General features: G+C 36.5%; 1 protein-coding gene across 6 annotated transcripts in view; it reads right to left on the bottom strand.

Moving 5' to 3' along the window:
- Nucleotides 1–26,588, bottom strand: part of SBF2 (SET binding factor 2) — a 253,141-nt gene that overhangs the window by 114,412 nt on the left and 112,141 nt on the right. For all 6 annotated transcript variants that reach the window (XM_080404621.1, XM_080404619.1, XM_080404620.1 and 3 more), the window contains exons 4-6: nt 21,905–22,018; nt 20,153–20,263; nt 17,668–17,773 (exon numbers count right to left, since the gene is read on the bottom strand). In XM_080404621.1, the coding sequence (XP_080260747.1) occupies nt 17,668–17,773; nt 20,153–20,263; nt 21,905–22,018 (331 nt within the window). The remainder of the gene's footprint in view (nt 1–17,667; nt 17,774–20,152; nt 20,264–21,904; nt 22,019–26,588) is intronic.

Raw genomic sequence — 26,588 nt, 5'->3', positions numbered from 1 at the left:
GTACAACAACAGGTTTGTCATCTGAATTAATCTACGGTATGTCTGGAGGACACAAGTTCTATGGTCCTCCCAAGGTTCTACTGGAAGGATGAAAGGACTATACTTAAAAGACAACACTTCCTGGAACAAAAACAAAAACAAAACAACAAAAAAAGTAGTAAACCAATGCCTTCCTTTTATTTAAACAATTAAGCAGCAATTACATGGTTTGTAAGGCTTTCAGAGTTTCACTAGGGAAATTAATGCAGTTCTGCTGCATGTTAGTGGTTGCAGATAAAGCTTCAGTTTGTATGCCACAAAGGTGTTTCTCATTGTAGCTTAATCAGCACCAATATAATCTGATTATTTAATATTAATATTTTTAGCAACTATCTCCCATGTATAAACTCAATGCCACATGGAAGACTATTTACCACAAACATATTTTTATTATGTTGCACTAGTTGGTCTCTCAGATGTTCACTAAATTTTAACTGTCCATGAAAGACTAATTTCCAGTGTTTGCTGTTATATGAATGCACCTTATGTAGCCTGAGATTTGCAGACTTAGACAAAAGCATCGCTTTATCTGCAGAATTATGGGAGTGACCAAAATTGAGAGCATCTAAACACTCCTCTTATTTATTATAAATAAATAATTTTTAAAAGCAGGTCTTGTAGGGAGTAGCAGGAAAAAAAACAGTTAAGAACACCGGGAAATACCCAGCCTTCTCTGTGAGTTTAAACAGGGACAACTGAAAGCCATCACCAAAACAAGGAGACAGGCTGGCAGCGGCAAGGAAAGCTCCCTGGCCAACTGCTCACAATGAAAGAGGTAAGAAGCACTATCTCTCCAGTCTGCCAATGCCTGTCACATGTCCAAGTTAGCGGGTCCTTGGAAAAAGCAGTTAGAAGCAGCTATGAAGTGTGCACATTACTCATCAGCTACAACCCCTGCACAAGGCAAGAGCTCAGCAGAGCAGCAGAGTGCCACGCGCAGGGTACAGATCTCCCACACACCCTGGCTGCGTGGCTGGGCTGGGTCTAAATGCCTCCAAGAAACTTGCATGGGAAATGTGAGATTGTTACCTAACGTAACCAACAGAATTTTATAGATGTTCTTAACTTCATACTGAACCTGGATTGAATCTCCATTGAGAAGTTATTTCTAAGTTTTCTCGACTATTTTCTGCATTCTGAACACGTAAAAAGCAGAAAGTCACCTCACTAAAAGTGGCCACATTTCAGCAGAGACAGAAAAAGAGACTACGTACCTTGTCTGCTTGCATTTTAAAACAAAAATTTAAAACAAGTAATATTTCTCCATATTGAACTGTAAGGTACCTACAAAACAAATTAACATCCCACAATGGGAGTATTTGACTTCTCTTGTGTAATTGGGGTTCCTATAAAAATGAATAAATAAATTACAAGAAATAACAAAACAATAAAAAAAAAACAACAAAAACCAAACAAAAAAACCCAACCCAATACCCAAGGTAATTTCTTTAGGTCTTTCACAAAAGCCAATTTAAAGTAGGAACTTTACTGGCTCTCACCCTTTTCTTTCCTGAATGAAAGATTCATGGTCCAAGAAATGTTAAACTTACACCTAAGGAGAGGTTCTGAAGTTTCGGGGGGAAAGTTGTTTCGGGGCTTTTTCTGCATAATAGAAGTGCTCTTCCACTGAGAAGCTCATCACCAGTACTGACCCACTTCTTGAAAACAGGCTGCTCAAGTTTGGAAATGCACTTGGACAGTGAAACCCAGGTTAACCAACTGAAAAATCTGTCCAGCCCAGACAGCTGCCTTGGGATCAGCTGTTTTCCTTCTCTATCTCTCTTTTTATTTTTAATACTCTGTATACAATACAAAACAATATAAAATAAATAAAACCAAGTGCGTAATATAGACATCTAATCTGGAATTTTTGTATTTTCAACATGATAGCCACTAACTCAATACAAAATTATTGCTCCATACATACTGTGAAATATGTATCTTCAGGAATATCAGCAATATGACAAATGGAAGGGAAATTTTCAACTGATAGTATCAAAGAAATCATAAATAGCAGAACTGTTGATTACTTTCCTTTTTTAAACCACTTAAACTATTATATTATTTGCCAAGACACCAAGGTGTCATTTGAAGCCTTGCATGTTGTTTACTAAAAACAGACAGTTCCAAATAATAGCCTGGGCCCGGTTTCCTCATGCTACAAGACACAATTGTGTCTGTCTGTAACCTTGAACCGTCTACTGCTCTTCAGACTCCACACTACATCCGATGCTAATTTGTCAGGGCATAAATAAACAACACGAAAAACAACAAACAAGTTGATTTTTACAGATTACTCTTTTGCAGTCTACAGACAGACATCCTGTAAAATATTATACATATGCTGGAAATTTTTGAATGGAGGCTTCCTGACCTTCACTGTTTTCAAGTATTTAAAGAATCTGTAATTTGTACTAAATTATCTGACATCCTACATCAACAAATGTATCATTCTGCCTGCTTCCTGTTGTTCTAAAATTTAAGTATTTATTTAAGCATGATTAAAAAAAATGCAAACACAAAGTGTACTTGACAAATTATTAACTATCCTTTAGATCACTTGAAATCAAAATATTGTCACTAACTTCTTCAAACTTTTGTAACGAGTTATAAATATGGATTTGGCAACTCAACTAGTTGAATACATTATTATGCCAATATGTCATTCTTGAATTACTGGACACAAGGAAAAGCTTAATAGACAAAATAATCCATAACGTAGCCCGACTAATCCAGGAAATGGGTCAACAAAGACTGAAAAGCCTTTCTGAAAGGCCACTGGAGAGTGCATAGTACAAGTTCTGTGCCAGGCAATGTCAAGCTCTAAAGATAACTGGGGGGAAAAGTAGAGAAAAACAAAACTCTTTTCATTTTTATTTTTAGATGTAGCTGCACAGCACCGCTAATGAACAAAATAGAAGCTTAACTAATAAGAGGCAGCAATTGTTCTCAATACTCACATAGGTAATCCTTGCCAATTACATTCATTTGTCAATCCCAAACTTACACAGTATATCAAATCAACTACACCACAGTTCAAACAATCCCCCAAAACTGCTACATCACTCAGTTCAAGATCAATTCACATTTAGAAAAGTATGCAGTTCTGTTATTAGAGGACTGCACTGCACAGCACCTGGTTAAATCATAGCCAAACCTGCTCACAACTGGGGAGCACTCTAGCTGTGCCAGCAGAGTTCTGTGAGGGTTAACTTATCCTGCTTTCTGCCTGGGTAATAGAGAACATGAGTCAGACAAGAACCCCAAGAGATTAACTTATTTGCTCTTTGTCAGGCTGAGGAGGAAGGGAAGCAGTTTATAAAGCACAGAGCCATCAGCTAAGACTCCCTCAAAGAATCAACTTTTCACGACTAAAATATTTGTACTAATTTCTGAGCACATACAAGCAAACATGGGTGTGACGTAGTACTGAAACGGAAACACATTTTTAGAGACAAACTTTTGATTTTGGAACTGAAGTGAACCTTTGGAACATTCTGAACCATGAATGTTGCATGTTCTTTGTGAGAAGCAGGGCCAAACAAAAGCTTCTCCACAAACCAGCCTTTGGGGAGGGTGGGAAGAAGTAAGGAACAGGAGGACTGTACAGAATCTGGTATAAATGCCGTAAAAGCCAACTGATCATTAAACAGCATATCAAAGAGACTGTGAAAACAAGTGTGTGTGTATATAGATACATTATATATATATATATATATAAAAAGAGCTTTTCAGCTGATGGATAAATATTCCTACTGCTATCATTCTCCCAAAGTTTAACAGTTATCAACCGTGTTCTGCCAACACCGAGTCAAGCAGATGGTTGTCATTCAAACCCAAACCTACTCAGGCACAAGGAAACAAGGATTAAGCACAGAACATGATCTGCTTAGGAAGATAGACAGTGATGTCTGTCATTTGCATGCTGATATCACCTCATTATTACCAGTTCCATTAAATCCCTCCAGAGACCTACTTAAAGGAGCAGCAAAAGCCCTCTGGATTTCTTGACCCTTCAAACACAACTCTGCCAATACAGAGTGAACATGATCAGCAAACTTTTTTTCAGGGACAATGATACAGCTAAAGATGATTAATAACAAAACATTTAGATAATAACTTCTTCATCCCTGAAAGAGAGAACTGCAACACCATTTCATACGCACAGTTTTAAAGCTATACATATCTAATATGTGGCTGATAAGCCCAAGATTTATATGAGTGTGCTGAGTTAGTTTTCTCAATAAAGCAGAAAAGACAATGCAAGGTAAAACAGACAAATAATGGCTTCATACGTAGAAAGTACTCACATGGCAGGGAGGTAAATGCCAAATTTACATGAAAGCAGTAACTTTGAATGATACAAGCAAAACCTGAATCACCAAATGAAGGACAGCAACTGATTTTATGTCTGGCTCATACAGACAGGCTTGACAGGTGCTACCAAAAATAGATCTTTTTTTAAAATGCTGGTTTTGTGGATTTTTTCCTTTTTTTTTTTTTCTTTTTTTTTTTACTGAACACATCAAAACCAAATTCCCATAGACAGCAAACGCCAAGAGGCTGTCAGTAGGTTTGCATGTAAAATTAAATCCAGATACAGGGAGAGTGGCAAGTAATATTTCTCCATATTGAACTGTTAAGTATCCGAGTAAAACAGAAGTTTTTGTTCTCTTACCGTCTCTATACGCATGCAAGGTGTTAACATTTCAGTAACAGTCTATTATGCCTAAATATGATTTATTTTCACATCTCATCTTCTGCTTAGTTATCCAGTAAGATACCTAAAATAAGAAGCTATTTGATTTGGATGTTTAACCCACAAATATCTAGGTATTTCAACTCTGAAAAAATCCTAAGTGGAGATAAACAGTAACGCTGTACAAAACTAGTATCAGGACACAATAACCCTCACAGGCCCGCACTAAAGAAAATTCAGCTAAATAATTTTGTAAAAGAATTTTGAGTGGACTGGGATAATGGACACATACTCATGAATTGAAATGCTGCCTGATTTCCCTAAATAGAGGTGTGAGAGTGCTACTGAAATGTTCCCATATTTCTAGAAATTGTGACTTTCCTTCTTTTGAACTGCTCTTTTTAAGAAACATGGATTTGTTTGTACCAAGTATTTTGTGAAACCTTCACTCCCACATACTTCAAAAGATATGTGTGAAAAATAAGCACACGCTATAAGAATTTATAGCAGTTAAACTAGCCAAAATTATCTTTATTCATTCCGATAGCAAATCTAAAATCATAATTTAGTGTGAAGGAGGAATTACTCGCAACTGCTGATTTATTTAAGTAATCAAAAATAGATACTGCAAAATTTACCAGCTCTCCATTGATTTGTATACGGTTAACTGTCTGAAAGTAAAGGAGGATTTCTGTTTAGCCACCAACAAACATTTTAAACTTCAGTGAAAGTATTAAAAATTTTTTTTCAAACAATCTGATTTGGTTTTAGAATTTCATGTTAGAAAATCAGGAAAACTCTTACAACACAGAACCATTAATTTTTCTGACCACAGATTCAAAGCCATGGCAGGATGAATAGAAAGCAAAGTTATAACCATGACTTTTTAGAACTATCGGAAATGATTCTGCATAAGCTAATTAGCAAAATATGTAATCTAATAGGAAAGTGGCCCAAATAGAAATGAATTTATTACATTTACCTTCTCCTCATCAATCTCGACAATTCAAGAACTGTCTGGGAATAAAGCCTAAAACACTTTCACATGTTAATGACAGCCTTTTACGGGACTTGGCCGTAACAGACATCAGAAACCTCATGTGGTGATGTGCACTTACAGATACCAGCATATCATCAAACCTGATCTTGACACTTTAATCTTTTACTTACTCATCAACACAATGTGCAAACCAGAATCACTGAAAAAACAAAGGTATATGCTAAAGGCATGAGATGGGTACATTTCACACACATCAACAGAAGCAGCATTTGAAAACACCTAATGACTTTTTACCGTGATGATGATTTTGGTCATTTTGTAACTATATATAAAAAAGCAAGTCTCAAATGATCTGAATAAAACTACAATGACTGATTTCAGATAAATACATGGCTTGCTTATTTACATAAAATTTTAAGAGCAAGTATTTCACTCACAGCTAAGAATGAAGCCGACAGACAGGCAAAACAGGGAATTAAAACCACAAAATCATGAGTAGCTGCAATACGAAGAACAGTAAAACATATGGGAAAGACTTATATGTGTAATGGATTGTAAAATATTCTTAGGAGAAATACTGTAAATTAAATCCTGATGGAACAAATGGATACTCGTAATTTGACTGGATTCATTTAAAGCAGAAAAACGTCCTTCAATAAAACAATACTGAGTGAGAGTAATGCCACTATGATCCTTAGAAAGAAAATATCTAAGAATGAGAAAAGTAGACTCTGGAACTGTACACAGGAAAAATGGTTAAGGATACAGAAGGAACTGCAAACATATCTGTTTCCTGTCTAAGGACTACAAAGTCTTTCTCGAGGAACGTAGCTACTGAAGCATTATATTATCAAATAAAGGCAAAGACAACAAGAACAGAGGTGGCTGATCAGGATATTCTGTTAAGAGCACTCTTCAGCTACCGTTGGTTGATATTCATGGAGCATAAACCCACAAGTATTCAATTAAAGGAACTGCAAAACACTGTAACCATGAAAGTCTCTATTTTCTTAAAAGATCATATTTCATTTCTCTGCAAAACATTTAATAATCTTTAAAATTTCTTTCTTTTTGAAATCACCTGAGATTTTCCTGACGTCCTGAGATAGTGATATCTCAGCCCACACTGCAACTAAATAGCAATACTTTAAACACAATTTTACAAGAACAAAAATACGGAATGAAATTTCCATAGAACTGTTTTTCTTTTCCTCTCAGCACAAGCATTAACACTGAAGTTTTGAAATTTGAAGTTTTGCAAGGTCTCACGATTTAACTGCTATCAAGTTTGCTTTGGAAAAATGAGAAAAGTTATTTCTGCATTCACAACAGCAAAAGTAGAAAGAAAACTGCTCTGTTTGAGTAGGATCGGTTTCAGTACTTTCTACAAGCAGAGGTAAGCTTCTTTTGCCTTATTCAAATTTGTTTATCTATTAGACATTTGCTTTTTGGAGTTTTGTGTTTTGCTCATCTCTGGATAACAATAATTTGTTTAATTTGTTTTCACTCTTCTGAAAGGTGTTTTCTTAAGTCCTACATAAATAGAAAATTACTCTCTTAAATATCTCAAAAGAAATTTTTAACAGTTTAAAAAAATTCACCTCATGGTTACAGAGCAAACAGTAATCCATAATCTTACTATATTTCATCTTGAAAAGCTTTTTTTTAACAAAAACTCATTGCCCACAACACTTTATCAAATACACAGCTTCAAGTTTCTTTAACAATAGTATGTCAGATAAATTTTCTTTCTGACATTTGTAATTTCCTTAAAACAAACTACTGCATATTTTGTCTCATTCAAAGAGACATTAGTAACACAAGTTCAGACTGGACTAAAAGTAAGCAAGACCCTTATTTCATGTGCTCTGTTGTTCTGCAAAACTGAACGCCACAAGAATTACCGGTCGCTGCCTCCCACACATTTCAGAATCCTGTCTACTGACAGCTGGCATCACAGCACCAGCATTACACTGGGAGATGACAGAGCTCTCGGTGTATCCACGCATGCCAAACAAATGTTACAAAACTGAGCAGCATTTACTGAAGGATTTTTTTTGATATTACATAAAGTTTGATGTTACCTGACTGTAAGCTGCTCTACTGGCTGTCATTGAAAGGGACAGTCTTAGGCCACCCACGTGCTGCTGCCTCTTTCTTTACACCTGCATTAAAGCTCACAGATGTCCTAGGTGAGCTAGTTCAAGCTGGAAGAGGGATGGATCTGTTCTCATGGCAGCACTTGGCTATTAGACTGATTTAATCACAGCATCAAACCACACTTGAGACTGCTGACAGAAAACAGATGTGACTTCCCCTCCTTCCACCCTCCAAATATTTACTGTTAACTTGGTGAGACACAACAGCTCAGCATTGGTGAGCCAAGCACCACTTCAGCACAGGAGATGGGGCAGGACTGTGCAACTGGAAATGGACATTTACAACTGGGATCGGCAGTTTATGCTGCTGCAGAAATGAAGCCTCAGTGACTGTCCACAATGTGCAGTTATGTGGGAGTGCAGAACAGTCCCTGCACAAATTTCACTACCACAATATCCCTTTATTTCCAACCACATCTAAAAGAATACTTTCTTTTTGTTCTGCTGTTGCAGCAGTAAGGGCCCATTAGCAGTAAATGCCACATCAAATCCCTTAGTAATCTATTTGTTCTTTGACAGACTACACAAATCTACTTGGAAAGCTTGAACGGCAAATTCTCTTTTGCTGGGTTATAGAGCTAATCGCACCTCACTGGCCACTGCGATTTAAACTGAAACTACAACATAAGCCGCAGCACCCATTCATGCAACATGTGGTGCCAGGTTCCATAGGCTGGAGAGTACACAACTTATTAAGATCAAAGACTGATTAGAAGCTTCTTGGTTCTATACTTCAATAAAACCATCTTAATTTAATTTAATCATACGTGCTGCTAAATTCCAACAAAGGTTATCTATGTTCCCATCACATGACATCTCATGGAAATAAAAGAAATTGAGTGAGCTGGGTAAGAAACTTGTAAACTACCTGACAAAAGGTAAAAAAAGTTCTGGTTCATATAACTGAAGTCTCCTAACAAATATGAGATGTGGAAGGGGCACCACACTGATGCTTGGTGCATCTCCCAGTTATAGGTATTACTGTACTGAAAATGCCGCATTTGGTCACTTCATATGCTGTGCACATTAAGTCTCTAATGGCTTAGCTGCCCTTATATTAAATCTGAACATAACGAAGTATTAAAATATAAACAATTCTTGCTCCATGTTGAAGATGCTAGGATTTTCTTGGTCAACAAGCTACAGCCAGCTCACATCCTGACTGTGCAGTGACCCCTTCATAATGTTTCCCAGCCATACAAATACACATATATTTATCAGGAATGTCTTTTCCCATTTATACAGTAATTCAATAGTCATCTGTTGGCATAAAGTACACTACATCAGAGGCTGAACTATCTCCCCCAAACCAGAATTAAAATAATGAGCAACTATTATGTGACAGCAAACATTCCTCAAAGTGTCAACAAACTGTGGGCATTTAAATACATCTTGCATTTAGAAATATGGCACTGAAGGGTGTAAGAACAGTGAAAGAGCCCAGCATTTTGCCATCATGACTGTATCAAACAATCCCAAATCGATCAAACTTCATCTTAAATTAGTGATACTGCTTGTCACTGCTACTCACAGCAGAAGGTGTTTCAAAATTTTTCTCCCCCTACGGACAGAAATTATCTTTTAAATTCCACTGTCATGACCTTTTTCCATGAGTTTGTTCTTGATGCTCACCTTTTTCTGTAGCTTAAGCAGGTGTACCTCTGAACTCCTCTCTTTGAACAGTACTGATGTAAAAAGCAGCAAATGGTAATACATATGGTCTATGATAGGGTGCAAAATAAAAGGATAAAATACAGCACAAAAACATAACACTGTTCAAAAAGCAGTCATCAAAGGCCAATATGAGCAACAATATGACCAACAATTTAAATATTCCTTTCAGATTTTGTGTTGGTTTGGTATTTATGTTTTCTAAAAGGGGGTATACCTTTTAAGCAGCAAAACAACTTTTACTTCCCTTCAGAATAAAAGCACAAAGCATAGCAAGTCCTACGAGTATTGTGAATTTTAAAATTAGCTATCAGAAAAGTTGGCTAAGTTGAGGAACATCATAAATCAGTTTTTCCCTTTTTTATTTGATAGGTATTTTCTAATAATTATGGTAAAATTAACTATATTTTAATGTTACTACATAATCATAAATTTTATACGAAGCTAAATGAAAATAACAATGTTACTTTTAAAAAAAAAACACCAATGACTCTTCGTAATTATAAAACGTCAAATATTACCTAAAAAATAATAATCTTAATCACAGAAGTAGTAACTTCTGGCTCCACTTCCTATTATTTTCCTGACATGGTTCCATGTAAGATACATCTGTCTTAGGAACACTGAGATACACATTTTTATGAATAATTATCCCAGTGTTTAACTACAGACCAAGTACACCTATTTCATTGACAAACTAGAAGCAAGTGTCATTCCTGTATCATGCCACTAGCCAACATATCCTTTGACTTACAATCAAACCACCTCTGAGTTACTGCGTATTGACCTCTACTGTCTTCTGAAACAAGAATTATTTAATTAGTTCCATTTACAGTACTAGAAGTGAAATACTTCTAATATAATTGGGCTCTTTCTCAAACAACACTGTGTAGTCCAGAATGCAGTTCCTCTGCTTGACTTACACATTCTAAAAAGCTGAATGAACCAGCAACAGTGAAAGTTAAAGACTATCTGTGAAGAAGCAACAAGATAGTTAATGCTAACTCAGCAAGAAGAAAATCAAATTCCAGTGTCACTAAGAACAGAGACTGAAACCAATATCCACAAGCATAAGACTGCACAACTGGACTGTGGTTCTGGGAAAGAAAAAGTATCTGCATCCTGCTTGCTACTGACTATCAGAAATGCAAAACAGTGTGTTTGGATTCAATTGCACTAGAAAATCTCTACTTTGCTATTTAACCCCTCTCTTATCAAAGCCTTCCCTTCTCATAGAAGTAGTACACAGGTTAAGGACTTCAGATGGAGAGCACTTACGGGGTCAGTCTTAGGATCTCACATGACAGTGCCCTCTTTTCCCAAGCATTCAGATTCTCTTGCTCTTAAGCTACACGTGCCAACTAAAATTTTCAGCTAGTCCCCTATATAGGATGCAGTTTAACCATAACAGTCTTGTAAATCACTCGCCTTTGACAGTACTGCTAATATTGCACTCTTTTGGTATATATGTGTCTACTGATTTCACCTGAAACTGTGACAGTGAGTAGACTACAAGATCTTCCTCTTCTTCAGCAAAGCAAAACACCTTGCACTTGAACTCTTCTGCTGTCTATTGGCGTTGAGATCTGACTCCACACAGTGATTCTTTGTACTTTCTACTCAAGACTTTTAGAAGGTAAACAGTGAGAATTAAAGAACCACCAGCTGCCAGGGCCTAGCAATGGCATGCTGCTCCATAACAGAAGGCAAAGCAGGTGCCAGGTATGGAAACAAGGTGGGAAGGAGCAGTGCCCTCACCAACATGTGGTGGAGTCCCACAGTACCCAGAGCAAGATGAGTTGGGTAGCTCCACTGACAGCAGCTAGGTTCAGCCAAAAGTTGTGATAGTCAGACAAGCCCATAGTAATGAGGTAAGTCAGAGGTCAAGCCAGGAAGTCAAGGGAGTATGGCAAGGTCAGGATTAGGTCCAGCAATGGCAGCCAGGTCAGTCACAGTGACCACCAGGCAAGCCCACAGTCATAAAGAAGACCTGATATCAAGCCAGGACATCCAGTCCATGAGTGAGGATCCGGCTCAGAGAGGTATGCTGCCAGAAACAAGCATTGCTGCAACAGGGCTCAGGCAAGGACCAAGGACATGGCCTGAGCTTAAGTACAGCGTCCAAGCGAAGAGGTCAACAAGCCCCTCCTTCTTGCATCTTTCACACAGAGCTTTCCTCAACGGTCTGAACCAAGGCTGCACAGCTGTGCTACATCAACGCTGACCTTGAGCACAGGCAGCTCAACCCTGTAAGGAGGGGTCTGGGGAGGCTGTCGATGCACTCAGGGCCCTGACATTAGCTTTCAAAGGAAATACTTATAAGAACCAAGGACAGAGCCTGCTGAACTATCAGCCTAAGCAGAGATTTCAAGTCTGAGAGCAAATGTATGCTGAATGTTATTGGCACAACTACAGAAACATTTTTAAAAAGTGGGGTTTAATGAGTTAACCGGAATTGTAAAGTGCAAGTCTGTCAGATTAAAATATCTCTGCACATAAAAATATCTGCCTCCAAACAGAGATGGAGTGGCATATCTTCACTAAAAATAATTTAAATAATGCTGTTGTAATTAAGATCTTCCCCAAAAAACAAATTTCCGAACACACAAAACAATTTTAATATTCACTATCAAACCAAAAATATTAAATCCCCCCATCATTCTTCATTAATTTCTAAAAAAATCAAATGACTGAAAAACAAGAAAATGAGAACATACAGCATTTCTTTTACTTGTATGCACTTTGATAGTCCACTCAAAAAAAATGATAAACTGGTACGATAGTTAACATATGATGCTGTCACCTTATTATGAATGGATTTATCACTGTATAACAGTAATGGGGTTTAGCTCCAATAAAAATCATTGTCAGTGTCCCACCGTGGGAACCTGCGGAAAATCATTCACTTCCCTTTACTTGCTTAGTGTTAATTAATTTTAAGCAGCTCTCTGCAGTATCTGCTCTGATGCAAAAGAAAGGTAGGAACATGAAAGTAGGGAGAAAGGACAGATAACTCTCCGAACTCCTAAGTCACAGTGTTGAACTTTGGAATTGAATAGCCATATTAAAAAAAGTACACGTTACCAGTACTATTAATACTGGAGTGGAGCATTTTGAACTGCTTGTGCTGAAGTACTTCCCTGCTTATCAACTCTGCCATCATCACACACATCTGCCCTAGTAGTTCTGTTTTGTGCAACTGTAACAATGTCTGAAGTCTGATCAACCAGTCACTTCTGACATCTGGAATTACTGATGTTCAATGACAGTGCAGTCTTCAATTACATTATATTTAAAGTACTTGTTTTGGAGGTTTCACATACTGCCAAATGGTATACACACAATTTCTTGATTAAAAGTATTTTAAGATCTGTAAAAAGGTTGAAGGATAATGAAATTTAACACATTCATGTAAGTTACCTCATAGGTTGGACAAACTAAAGACAAGCTTGCCAAGCAACCTGTGTCAACCTAGCATTACCATCCATCTTCATCCTGTTGCATCTACTTTATCTCTAATCTACACAGCCCTGAATTCAAGGCACCCTTACCTTGTGCCCTCATCCAGAAGATTCAAAGCAGAATTTACTTCAAAGTTTCATTTTTGCCACTTAAAAAATTACTTCCTTTGTAACACTGAAAGTCAGTCTGAGTTCTACTGAAAATACTTGAGTAGTGAATTAAAGGTATGAGCACAGAAAAATGAAACAGAACAGAGGAAATAAGGGGATAGGAAAACAGATAAGAGACTAAACAAGAAGGAAGGAAAACTTTTGTTTTCTATTAAGTGTTTGGAACATAGGGGGAAACATTAATTCTTGAGGAAAATAATTTTTCATGATTGTTCTGCTCAGCTTAGCGGTGTGATTCATGCTACCAGTCCTTGAAATGTGCAAAAATTACAAGTACTGGTTAAACTTTAGGTTCTTGTTTTGCTGCTCAGGTCCCTCATATAATTTCGTGTCTTAGATTCTTCGGAAAAAACTGCCTGTGGGGAGACAGAGGTGTGTGTCTCAGGTACAAATGACTGAATATGGCAGTGCTGAATAACCATACTACCAGCAGAATGGAGAAGGCAAGTAGGGATGGAGTTCAGAGAAACAGAAGGAGCTTAATGCAGAAACACAGGAATGTACTGTTAATCCAGTGAGAGAATAGAGAAATATGACCAAAATCTCCATTGAGCCTGAAGAAGGCTACTGTGTTTTGAAGTTTTTATAGATTCCTACCATCTTACTAACAGACAATGAGAAATAGAAGAGTATTGAAAGTCTTCTAGCTACCACAGATCATTTTTTAAAGTAACTTTATGATTACTGTTTTTCCAGCTATCCCTGTTGATGAAATAATTTTTAGATGTAGTGATCCAGCTACAGGCCTGGATTCTGTCACATTATTCTCAGATATTAATTCTGTTAAAATAAAAAAAGAATGTATGACTTAAAATGTCAAACACTGCTGTTCTTTATTATCAAGCTTAAAACCTTTGGGGATGTTTTTCCCAACTGTAGTTTAACGCCTAAGTAAAAATAACGTCTATTTCCAGATATGCTGCAAACTTGGTAATACAGGGAGGGTCATCTGCTGACACAGTATTATCCTGCCAAGCAGAAAAACCATGATGAGACTATTATTGCACAATATTTCTCAAAATAAATTTTGAAATTACTTTTGTATCTATTCATAGTGGTAAATTTTGTCTTGCTGCCCATCTTCTTCAAAGAAACAGCTATTTTTAAAAAGGTGATTTATACAGTACACAAATATTTTTCTAGTTACACTTCAATTTTCTATTAATAATTTAAATAGAATTAAGTGACTTGTACCAGCAAAGAAATAACTGAACATGTCATTATTTGACAAACAGCTTAGTGAATATTTGTGTCCTTAACACAAGCATTTGACAGGTAACAGCTGTCATTGAAGTAATTAGCAAACACCACACTGGGCAATGCTTTTGCCCAGGTTGGTAGGGACAGCTACACATTAAGCTCCTGTTAAAAGGAACAAGAGAAACAGAGGAAGTATAAATACCGTTACAAAAAGCACAAAAACCTTCTGACAAGCTCAACTATGATCTCCAGAGGAAAGGATTAGGCCTTATCTTAGAAAAATAAACTTTTCCAAAGGGATGAGCTAAGATGTTCTACCACATCCTTCTGGACTCATTGCCTTTTATTATGAGTTAATTAAATTAACTCATAAGTCTGCATGAAAAATGAGAATAAATGAGAATTTATTTAAAGCAGTCTGTTTGTATTTCCAGGTCCTCTTTTTATATTCACCAACCATTGTAAACAGACATATGTAGCTATATTATGAATTCTTTTTTAGTGAACTTAAACAGAAATTTAGCATTAACAAACCTTGCCCTTAAAAAGATGACAGTCCACCACCTACATGTGAAAGGAACTGTGTGCTATTCTGTGATGTACACTATGAAAATACAAACATTTTTTAATTTGTGTCCTTAGAGAGACAAGGTGATTCTATCATTGTGCTATATCCCCAGATACTTAGACACAAAAACTTGCAAAGGGACATGAGCTGGGAACTGAGGCACATTTGGGGGGTGGGGGTGGGGAAGCAATGGTCAGAAATAGGTGGAAAAAGCAAGCCTTTTTTGCAAAGGGTTCAAGTAGCTGCTTAAATAAATAAATCTACCTGCAAACTTGTTTCCCTATTCCTTAACTAATTTCAGGCCCATCCCCAAGCAACTACTACTGTCCTCATCACCAATGAACAGGAGAGAGGCAGGAAGAGGACCTATACAAGACCATTATACAAGCTCTTCCTAACAGTTCTGATAGTCTTGTAAAAGAGAAAACCACACCACAACAGAAAAGAACTTTTCTTCCCCTATGAACTTGTATGGTCTTTTCAGGGAAACAGGATGTAAGCCTATACCTTTTGTTTGTGAAGATTTACCCCAAGTTTTATAATCACACTTTCTTCAGTCTCTCTCTTCTTCAGACTAGCTGAAGCGTCACTAACCAGAATTGTGAGTAATAGGCAAGTTTTCCTTCCAAATCTCCCTTTCTCTCCCCCTCCTTCTGCTGATTTTCATATCCTTCCATGCACCATAACTGGAAAGGGCACCTGGTAGGCACAGGCTTACAGACTTATACTTTTTACAAGCCACCAAGAAAGACTGGACCTCCAAACATTTACTGGAACTTAGGGGAAGAAAGGAACGCAGAAGAACAGCAAAACCATAGAAACCACACTATTTACAGCAGGAAGGCTAACGGAGAATGCAAAATGAAAGATGAGATGGTAGACAGAGTAAATCAGCAGTATAGATATTGGAAGGTGTATATGAGCTAATAAGGAATTACACAATTTCAAAATATAGAGATAAAGGATCATTGATGGCTAGGACAACAATTTTAGGAGTCCTGGTTACACGCCAAACTCTTCAGTACTCTGCTATAGCATCTTTAGGAAGTTACACGACATCCATCTGCATATATTTATCCATTAATAAAATGTAGTTAATAATATTAACTTAAATCCTATGTGTGTAAAAGGAATTTTAAATTCTCATATGGAAGTTTTATAGATCAGTTTTATACACAGAGTGGAATTTAAAAAAGCTTACTCTGCAAACATGCTCTTACTAAGAATCCAAGAGGAAAAGGTTGTCTTCAGTTTGCTCTTCCATATTTACTTTTCCATGCTGTCTTTACAGAGTTCCCCCCTATAAATCTGATACATACAATGACTGTTCAGATTATCTGCCTTCATTGCCTTCCTCAGACCGATTCTGTGACAAAACACAACCCCAATCTGCCATACAAAAGCCATGTGTCACAAGACATGGTGGCTAACCTACCTAAGTACTAGCTAGTAGCCTGGCTTTCTTTGACGTTTTCAGAACCATGAATTTACAGCAACCTTCATTACAACTGCCCAAAACAAACTGCCTCAACTTAGGTATCACATGCTGTACTTCAAGAACATGGTGTATCATACCATACTTACGGTACCTCACACCATATTGTCTATCTTCAGAAAACATGAAAAGTTGTTGGGCCTATGCATGTTATAAACATTGCCTGCAATCCGATCAGAGCAATCTTTCTTAATGACTCTTGACATAATAAGCCAAGTGAAACCTCAGGGACTGTGGCAAGGATAAGTACCATCCATACCATGATAGCCATGGTTTTTTACTTTAAACTATCAAAAAAATAATAACAATCCCTGTGGAATAATAGTCTTTGCGGAAGGATACAATTAACTTTTATCAGTAGTAGATGGCATTGTGCTCATCAGATCTGATGCTACTTCCTGTGACATAAACTTTTACTCCTCTTCACTATTCTTTTTCCAGTTTGCCTCCATTCTTATTGCCTATTTGTGAGAAGAATAGATGACAACACGTATTCTGAAGTTGTTTGATTACTTGAGACTAAATATGATGTTCAGAGGTTCAGAGAAGATTATTAATTGTGCCTTTATCCGTGACTGCTACAAGTTTGTGCTTCGAAGTCACAAGCCAACAGAAAGATAACTAACAGTGTGTTAAAATCTAATGAGACATGCAAGACTAGTATTGAAACACCCAGAGAACAGTGACATGATGCTGTAACTGTAACCAAGAAGTAAGCATTTGATGAGGATTGTGTTAGATCATCTTCTTGAAAGATAAGGATTAACATATAGTAACAGAATAATATGAATTCCACACAGTTACCAGTATCAGTACATGGCATCTTTCCTATTAACCTGTTCAGTTACGCTAGTTTTATTATTAACCTCTTTGGTTTTGTTTGGAGTTTGCACAGTATCCTAAGGGGCAGGCAATCTTTTTACATGAATGTTTCTGTAATTAAACAGAGACCAGGCTCACTTCTGCTCACAGTACACTTATAGATACTAGATAATATTGGAGATAACTTACCACAAGCAGGATGTATAATAAGGTTATACGAATGTCTGATTGGGGGATAAAAGCACTATTAGTCATTCTTTCATTCAAAGGGAATTAATATTTACCATGTAGCTTTCTTGGCACATGATTTGGACTGAATGAGAGCAGAAAATACTTCACTGATAATTTTAAAAGATTTTTTTTAAAGCAGACCTAGACATACCCAGTTGCTGAAAGAGAAGAGCCACACTGGTGCCTGTAACAGGAAGGCTATCATGTAGAGGAGTCTGTATCAGTTGTCTGTCTCCAGCTCCCAAAGAAAACAATTTCTGTAGAAAGAATTTTTTTAATTGAGTATAAATTTAAATTATACAGAATAAACAAGCTGTTGTCATACAGATAAGTGATTCATCCTGCGAAAATTATTTGTTTTGTGTACAAAAGTTTGAAGTCAGTAAGGATAATTGAATTGACCAACAGAAATCTGAAATATAATTTGAGGACAATTATACATCCCCTTGAACATATAGCACGATAGCTCCTTCCTCGCATTTCCATTAAATTAGTTAAATAGTTATGGCTTTGAAGGCCTTCAATATCAGACCTTTAATAATACACTAAAAAACCTTCCAGACAAAGAAAAAAGTTCAGAACACACTCAAATCAGAAAAATATGTATTATTTTCTAACTGTAGTTCTTTGCCATCTACTGTCTGCATGCATGCTTTAAGTATGAACATACTTAAATGTTCATACTTTTATATATATATCTCATATATAATCAGATATATGGTTACTGAAGGGACGCTTCTACTCCCATGTTCCTGCTCTGTGTTTTAAAATAGAATTAAAACTTCAGTTACCTTTCCAGCAAAAGAACATACCTCCCTTGAGGGAGGCAGGAAATGGTAGTGAAAGGAATGCACTTGTGTATCACATCTCAGAAAGAATTTTAACTGCAAAATAGTCTTGCTTTCCTCTCCTCTAAGTAAATCCACATGACATTCAAGCAGTGGATATTTTAGGTGGTTACCTCTAACCACTACCTACCATGAGCTAAGGAGGTGTTTCTGTACAAGCAGTAAGTATGAGACAACTCCACTTTGTATGGCTGCAAAGTTGCTGAACGTATGAAGGTAGGAATCTCTAGTTGCTGCACAGTCAATGTTTGACACCAAAACACTCCACGGTAACACCAAACAAGTCCCTGAGCTATAGCAGAAATGGTCTTCTCCAGCACTTCAACAGCAGACCTGTATGCAAGTCAGCAACTAATTTCACAGTTATTTCAATGGCAGCCACATGAATAACCTGGGAGGCTCCTCAAGGACTTCTGGAGATAAACACTGGAAGAGTGTCCCCATTCTAAGATATATAATGCAGATTCAGCCCTGGAAGCATGAAGCTTAAAGAAAAAATTTCTGATTAAAATGATAGTTTGACACTAGCAAATTTAAATTTGAACTGAAAGAACTTTTTATTTGAAGAAAGAAAGCAGAAGGGAGAATAGTCAGAGGACTTCTCCTCCCTCTTCTCGCAGAGGAAACGGCCACTGAGGAAAGCTGTATTTGGGGGGCGGGGGGGGAAGACGATAGAAGAGTAGCCAGAAGTTCAAGTGGATCACCAAAACTTGTAGTATGATATTCAAGTACCACTGGAGAAGAGGATTGCTGATGAGGAGATGCAATCTAATTACCCTCCTTCAAAACCAAAAAGCTTGGCATCCAAAAGCACAAAGACATGGCTGCCCGGAGAGCAGTAAGGTAGGTCTTGACTAAACTGAGAGGACATTTTGCCACTCAGCACCAAGAAATTCCACAGCAGCCAAGGCTATGGGAAAAACAGAAAAGAATTAGGGATTTGTAGGATTTCAAGAAGGCTGATAATCCATGGTTGGGTGGGAAACATGAGAAAATATGCATGAAACTGTCTTTAAAATGCCATTTGCATACTTAGTTTCCAGGTATGTTTCATGATAATGACTACAATTTCCCAGTAGTGTCACAACATAAAGTGAAGGCCAAGCAAATAAGACATGACTGGTTTGGTAGAAATCCACAAATGTATAGGGATCATTTACTGAAAGTAAATCAACAAAAAAACCTGACTTTCTGCTCACAGAAGGCATAGGTAAAAAGCAGGAAGAAGTGTATTTGCTCAAAAACTTTCTTCTTATTTTTGAATGCATGGACTACCTGGAATATTTCATTACCTCTGAGAAAACCATGTTCAAGTTACTTTTCTGGCATTTTTTGTAAATTCATGAAAACAGAAATTTAAAAGAGTCACCAAGGAAAAGACCAGTGGAATCCTGAATTGCATCAAGGAAAAGACACAGGTAAATGAACTAAAGTGAAGGACATGTTAAAAAACGGCAAAGGAAAAAAAATACCTGCAGCAAGCAGAAATATCACTGAACACGTATTATTATTACAGAGTAAACTTATACCAACTGCTTGATTTGTTACTGTGCCTTGTAAAAAGCCAACTCAGTGACAAAATTAACCCTTTGACCTTATCCTGGAATGGAATTTTTGCTGTCTTTAGAAGACAGGCCACAGGGAAAGCACTCACAGGCCACAGGGAAAGCACTCAGCTGAACTATGATCTTTTTTTCTTCAAAAATATTTCAAGAATTTATTTTTTGTTTTCTTCATAAATTAAATTAACTGGAAAAATACCCTTTTTTTTTTTTTTTTTTCATTTACCTGAGACCCTCCAGAAGCAGGGACAAGGCATGAACAGAGATTTGCAATGAGAGTCTCCAGTGACACGTTCAGGCTGTCCACATACACAGTATAGATCAGGCCAAGGCAAGCCTAGAAAGGTAGACAAAATATATTAGACTGCTATACAGGGAAAGGAGACATCAAATTACTTAAAGATCTATGTATATACTTTTTTTCAAATAAGTATATCTTAACATTCATTAATGTAGTGAAGTATCTTTCAACTGAAGACAAAGTAATTTGCTACAGAAGCAATCATCCATTAAAAAAAAATGAGCTGGGCTACTTAGAAGGGATGTATGTGCTGGCAGGTGTAGATATATTCTTCTTTTATAAGAAATTCCGTGTTTAATATTTGCGCTTTGTTCATTATACCAAGAATACTTTACCACAAGTTACTTTTAAAAAATTAAAACCTCAATATAGCTTCATGTGTGCTTTGAATTCTATGGAACCAAGCCTGACTGCTTTCCAGAGCAGAACACTGATGAATCAATGAGGATTTGAGTCTCATTTTAAGACTAGCAACTATTCCATGTTATTTAACTTACATTCTTAATTTTATTAATTTAATATAAATATTTTTTTAATTTAACAGTATATTAAAACTTCAGCATTTTTTAATGGATCCAGTTTTGATTGAGAAATCATAGATACAGCTTTTTTTTTTTTTTACTAATTTTTACATACATTTTTACTAATAATGTAAGATGATTCAACATTACATTCTAAGACGACTTTGGAAAAGGAAACAAATAAATTAGTTTCACAGCATCCTTTTGGTGCCTTTTATCTGTTGTAATTTTGATAAATCAGCAAGTATTTTAGGAATTATCTTCTTAGAAATAATTCCAACAGTAACTTTTCATATAACACATAGTTAAGCTGTGAAACTCCTTGCCATGGGTTGTTGTAAAATCTGAGCATTAAGAAACTGAACAAATTATATGAGAAAACCCACACACTGACACTTCTGGTTCAGGATGTCATTTAACTCTAATTCACATTGAATGAGGAAATTATTTTGTGGAATTATTTCTATACCCTGTCCTATTCTTCTGCACTTTGCTTTGCATTTGCTACAGGCCGCTATCAAGAGACAAAATACTGTGCTGCATGGACTTTTAATCTCACTCGGTACAGTCATTCTTAATGTCTAATGAAAACTTAACTGTTGAATGATTTCCTCCTTTGATCCGTAGACTGAACTATATTTGTTTCTGTTAATATGTATCAGCTTAATAAAAAGTTAAGCTTTTCATTTATCTCAGATCAGTCATATTTCATCAGCTGAAAGTAATCCAAGATCCTAACTCTCTGTCATGCATCTTAATTTGATCTGGAAGAGGCTCTGACATTTTGCCTTACATATGGAGGAAAACTAGGATTTTGCTATTAATTCACCATTATATATTTAATCAAATATTAATTACTTGTTTTTACCAGAGCAACTCTTGTTTTGTCCTAATAATTCCCCAAAAAACCTCTATTTCGTCTTCTCTGTAGATTTAAAACTGCTTAGAGAGTAAAAAAAGCACTGCTTTAACCTACAGGGGCTATTTACTGTCAAATACACTGAATTTTTTTTTAGTTCTATCTAAGCCTACTTTTGCTTTTAAATTCCCAAATCAATCATGAGATGTTTTAAATCAAAAGTACTGTCACTGCTACTCATTAAAAACAGATTTGTCTGCTGACATGCATTATAAATAGCAATTGCAAGTTCTTTACCCTGAAAATTTCTGGATAATCGAGTCTGGACACCAATACCAAACTTTTAGGAGCAAATACTTCTGCAGGCGGAATTAAACCAGACTCCTCTTCACCTTCAATTTCTTTTGTTCCCTTGAAAACAGAAACACTTCAGTTAATAAGCAGAAAGAAACCTCAAACTCAAATATTAGTATTCTTACAAAAAGTTAACATTTCTCAGAACATTAAAAACGAATGCATTATCTGAAACTGATAATGAAGTCAACTAATATTCTAATATTAATATCTAATATTAGAATAGCATATTCTAATGGTTACCTAACTCCCTAAAAGTTTCTAGATGTAGTTCAGCATGTCCAAAGAAGGGCAGTGAAGCTGTTGAAGGGTCTGGAGCCCAGCTCTTATGAGGAACAGCTGAGGGAACTGGGGGTGTTTAGCCCAGAGAGGAGGATGTTCAGGGGGGACCTTATCGCTCTCTGCATCTCCCTGACAGGGGCTGTAGACGGGTGGGGGTCGGTCTCTTCTCCCAGGTAACAAGCGACAGGACAAGAGGAAATGGCCTCAAGCTATGCCAGGGGAGGTTTAGATTGGCTATTAGGAAAAATCTCTTCACTGAAAGCATGGTCAAGCACTGGAACAGGCTGTCCAGGGAGGTGGTGGAATCACCATCCCTGGAGATGTTTAAAAAAACCCACAGCTGTGGTGACATGGTTTAGTGATGGACTCAGCAGTCCTGGGTTAACAGTTGAACTTGATGATCTTCAAGGTCTTTTCCAACCTAAAAAGGTTCTATGATTCTATTAACTAAAATTATCTGTAAAGTCATCTCCACCCTGACCCAGTGAATTTGAAATCTAAAGGAATTTCTTCACAAAAATCTAGTTCAGATTTTTCAAAAAAAATCCCTCAAACTCACGAACCACTAAGTGTCTGGCTTAAAAAAAGAGAAAGGTACAACGCAGATAAACTTGTAGTTGTTCAAGATGTTGTGCAAGTTGCTATAACCTCCTTGCCAGCACTTACTATTCAAACACAAGTATTTATTATTCATCACCAAAACTAAATATGTCACTAAATACTTTCATTTCTAAAATTCCACACATACTTTGACAAATTCATTAATTGCGTAAGTTTTCAAATGACAGAAATCCTATGCTTTCCAATTTTTGCACAAAATTCTCTCCACCCACGCCGACACCACCCACCAAATTTGTACATATTCTACTTGTTCCTCTGACCAAGCATTCTTCTAAGTAAAAATCACTCTATTATCTTAATTAGGAATATGAGAAAACTTACTTCCTTATGACAACATGAAATGGCTGGCTTCTATTTCTGTCATGTTACTAGTCATCATTTCATTTTATTTAAAAAATAATAATAATAATCCAGCATAACTTTTCTATTCATTGGAAGAAACCTGATGGAAGTGCTCTTAAGTGCCAAGAATCCTGTGAGTTCAGGAACTTTATTCCACAACCTCAGTTCAAAATGTATGGTTTTTTTAAGCAAATGCAGGTATCCAAATAAAAGCAGTTAAAACAACGACAGCAGGAGGACTTTAAAAGCTGACTTAATAAATACTTTTAATTATGAAAAATGTTTAGTTATTATAAGCTTCATGTAGGAATTTTATTTACGAACAAAAAAAATTGGAAACCACCACCTACAGGATATTTATTCTTCTAGTTAGAAACTAAAATGGTTCTTTCAAAAGCACTTCTTGTTTTTGCTAACCTAACTGACTTTCTACTGAAACAAAACACATAGGAACAGTCCTTTGCCATCCACTCCTGTGTGCCTTGGTCTGAGCCAAACGGTGGCAGCTGAAGACATTAGCTATCAGACAGCCATCATCATTATCCGTAAACCACTTAATTGGTTTTGCCTCCACACCAAGACCTGCATTTTATTAGATAAATGCTCTCCTCAGTTCTAGCCTAAAATTGAAAAGGGCGGTCTGAAAAGGTCCAGTAGCCGGGTATCAGCTAGAAGCTGCCCTGACAGCCGTAGGGAAATAGAGAGTTACTTTCTACAGGTGAAGGTATCTGCATCAGAGCCTCTGCCCATTGCCCTTCCAGCCATAACATCAGCACTGGCATTTCAGGCTTGTGTCCTGAACACGGGCACATCTCTTGGAAGCTGCCCAACCACCCTCAAGTTCTGTGTCAACCTATGCTAAAGCACTTCTCACATATGCCCCTCTGAAGAATAAGATACATAGGTATTGTGTGTGCGCACATGCACCCTGGTGCCCTATTTTCATTACTATATAGACAAAAACAGCCATGTGATTTTTTTATATGTATACCAGAGGAGAGACGCTATAAATGTTTTGGTGCTTTTAAATACAGGAACTAATTGAGATTCTGGGATTCCTGTTAAACTTCCACTGTGCTTCTTCAAGACGTAAAAGTTAGCTGGTATTCACATATGTTATACTATCCCTTGTCTAATCAAGTTATGACTAAAAAAAAAAACCACCTCACCCAACAACAAAAAATAGAAACAAAACCCCCAAACATATAAGCATCACTATATTGAGCCAGAAAAGTGGTTCATCTATAGCTTGTCCCCTGTCTTGGTACCAAGGGCCCCCCTGAAGAGAGGGCAAACTTAGTGTTGCCGTTCCTCCAGTGCAGTCTCCCTGTCCTCAGGATCTTCCTGACCTGGAGACAGCCTCCTATTGAAAACACAGCTCAGTGTTCAAGCAAAAATGGTTTAAAAAGAGAGTACTCAGGTTCACAAAATATGTATTACACTTTCATACCAAAGTAAAAACAATTGGCACAGCAATATATATACACATATGAGCACACACCTGGCTTTTTACATTAATGCTTACCTAATGGCAACCAATACATACGCAATGTATGTGTTTCATCTAGTTTTCATCTTATTTCTAAGTTAAAACTGTGATTCACAAATTAATAGAGAAATGTGTAACTCAACAGTCACATGTCCCACGTGTTCATTTATTGCCATCCATTATAATGTTGACAGGGAGAGCTTTTACATTAATTACAGTTCCCTCCCCCTGCCCCAAAAAATGCAAGAAGTTTTTTTATAATTATAGTTTAGCAGTTATACACCACTAAACATATAATCAACAAAAGCTTATTGTATCAACTGTTCTAAAGAGCAATTATAAATTCTAGGCATAAAGGTAACAGATCCTAGCTATCTGACAAATTGTGGACCCCGACAACATTGGAAAAAAACAAAATTAAAACATATTCTGTAATTCTAAAGGTAAGGAAATATGGAAGCTTCTCCATATTCACATGGTACTAAGATAATGAAAATTCGGGGTGCAGAGACAGGCAGGAGGTTTCTATAAAAGGCCATTTTCATAAAATCCACCCAGCTTCAGATCAAGTCTTGAATTAATTCATAATTAAAATTAATTTAAAACTTCAAGTGCACAATAGCAGCACAATAGCAAATTGATAAATCATTTACACTGTAAAAACACTCTCTCTTACTTCATAAAAGATTTATGGAAAAATGTAATGTGACTAGTCATATTTCTTCCACAACTAAACATTCTGACAGGCACGCAGGCACATTATTAGGAGTCAGTAGACTAAGTAGATAATCATTTCAAACACATGACTTTTAACCTACTTTTCAAGCAAAGTATTAACAGCACAAGCATTCTGTAGCAATACTAAGTACAAAGCACTAAAACCACAAACTTAATTCTTTCTGTTTACACTTTTGCTCAGAAAAATGGACATTTCATCTTTCTTTATCCCCTCACTCATCTAAGGAAAAAGTACTCTCTAATCAAAACTAACAAAATCAAATACTTGTTCATGGTTTTTTTTCCCTCAATACTTTTGTATTTTACAAATAGACCAATTAGTTTACAAGTAAATTAAGAATAACTGGATGTTAAAGGAAACCTTGCTAGGGATACATAAACTGACAGATGAATTTAAATTGGTTAAATAAGAAGTAAGATAATACTGTTATTTCTTTCTTCTTTTTTTTATCTAGTTGATTACATAGATTCCTTTTTCATTTACACTGGTTAGAATAAGATGATAATGGCATTGGGTATACTGCTATGGGGCTTCCCTGGTATCTCCCATCCAGATTGTTGGCTAGCTCTTCATACTACAGTAGAACAGATTAAGAATTTTCTTAAGTTCAATTAAACATTGAAAGAGATTCCTTTTTTTAAGTATTTTTCCTCTTTTTATTTCTACATATGGACAGACTTTGAAAACAGCTGAAAAATAGGAAAATGTACTAGTAGAGAGCAAGCCACTGTTCCAGATCCTTAAAGATCCATTTAGTTTAAAAGGTGACGTACATTTAAAAATCTAATTCAGAAATATCTGTCCCTTTAGACTGGAAATGCGTGTAAGTTTTTTTTAACATCAGATAAATAAAGTTCTGAACAAGATTCTTCGGTAAGCTAAGGAATAGCTAACAGAGACTGATCTAACTATATTAATGAAAGAAACTGTATATATGACCTGTGATCACACATGACTTTACCAAGCTAAAATATTTGGTCCCCTTTAATTACATCTGTGTTTGACTGAAGCCTATCAGGGTCCTGTTCCCTGACTGCCAAACAGAATCCTCTCTTCTTCTGCATCTTGACTTGGTTTCTAAAGTTATAAGGAGAATATAGTGCAGAGATCTGTAAAGCGTGGCTGACTCAAGTCCATAGAGCAGCTTTTCCACA

This window comes from Falco punctatus (assembly GCF_963210335.1).
Source record: "Falco punctatus genome assembly, chromosome: 10".
In the NCBI taxonomy this organism is placed as follows: domain Eukaryota; kingdom Metazoa; phylum Chordata; class Aves; order Falconiformes; family Falconidae; genus Falco; species Falco punctatus.
The sequence above is the reverse complement of the archived record's forward strand: the minus strand, read 5'-3'. Positions and strand labels throughout refer to the sequence as shown.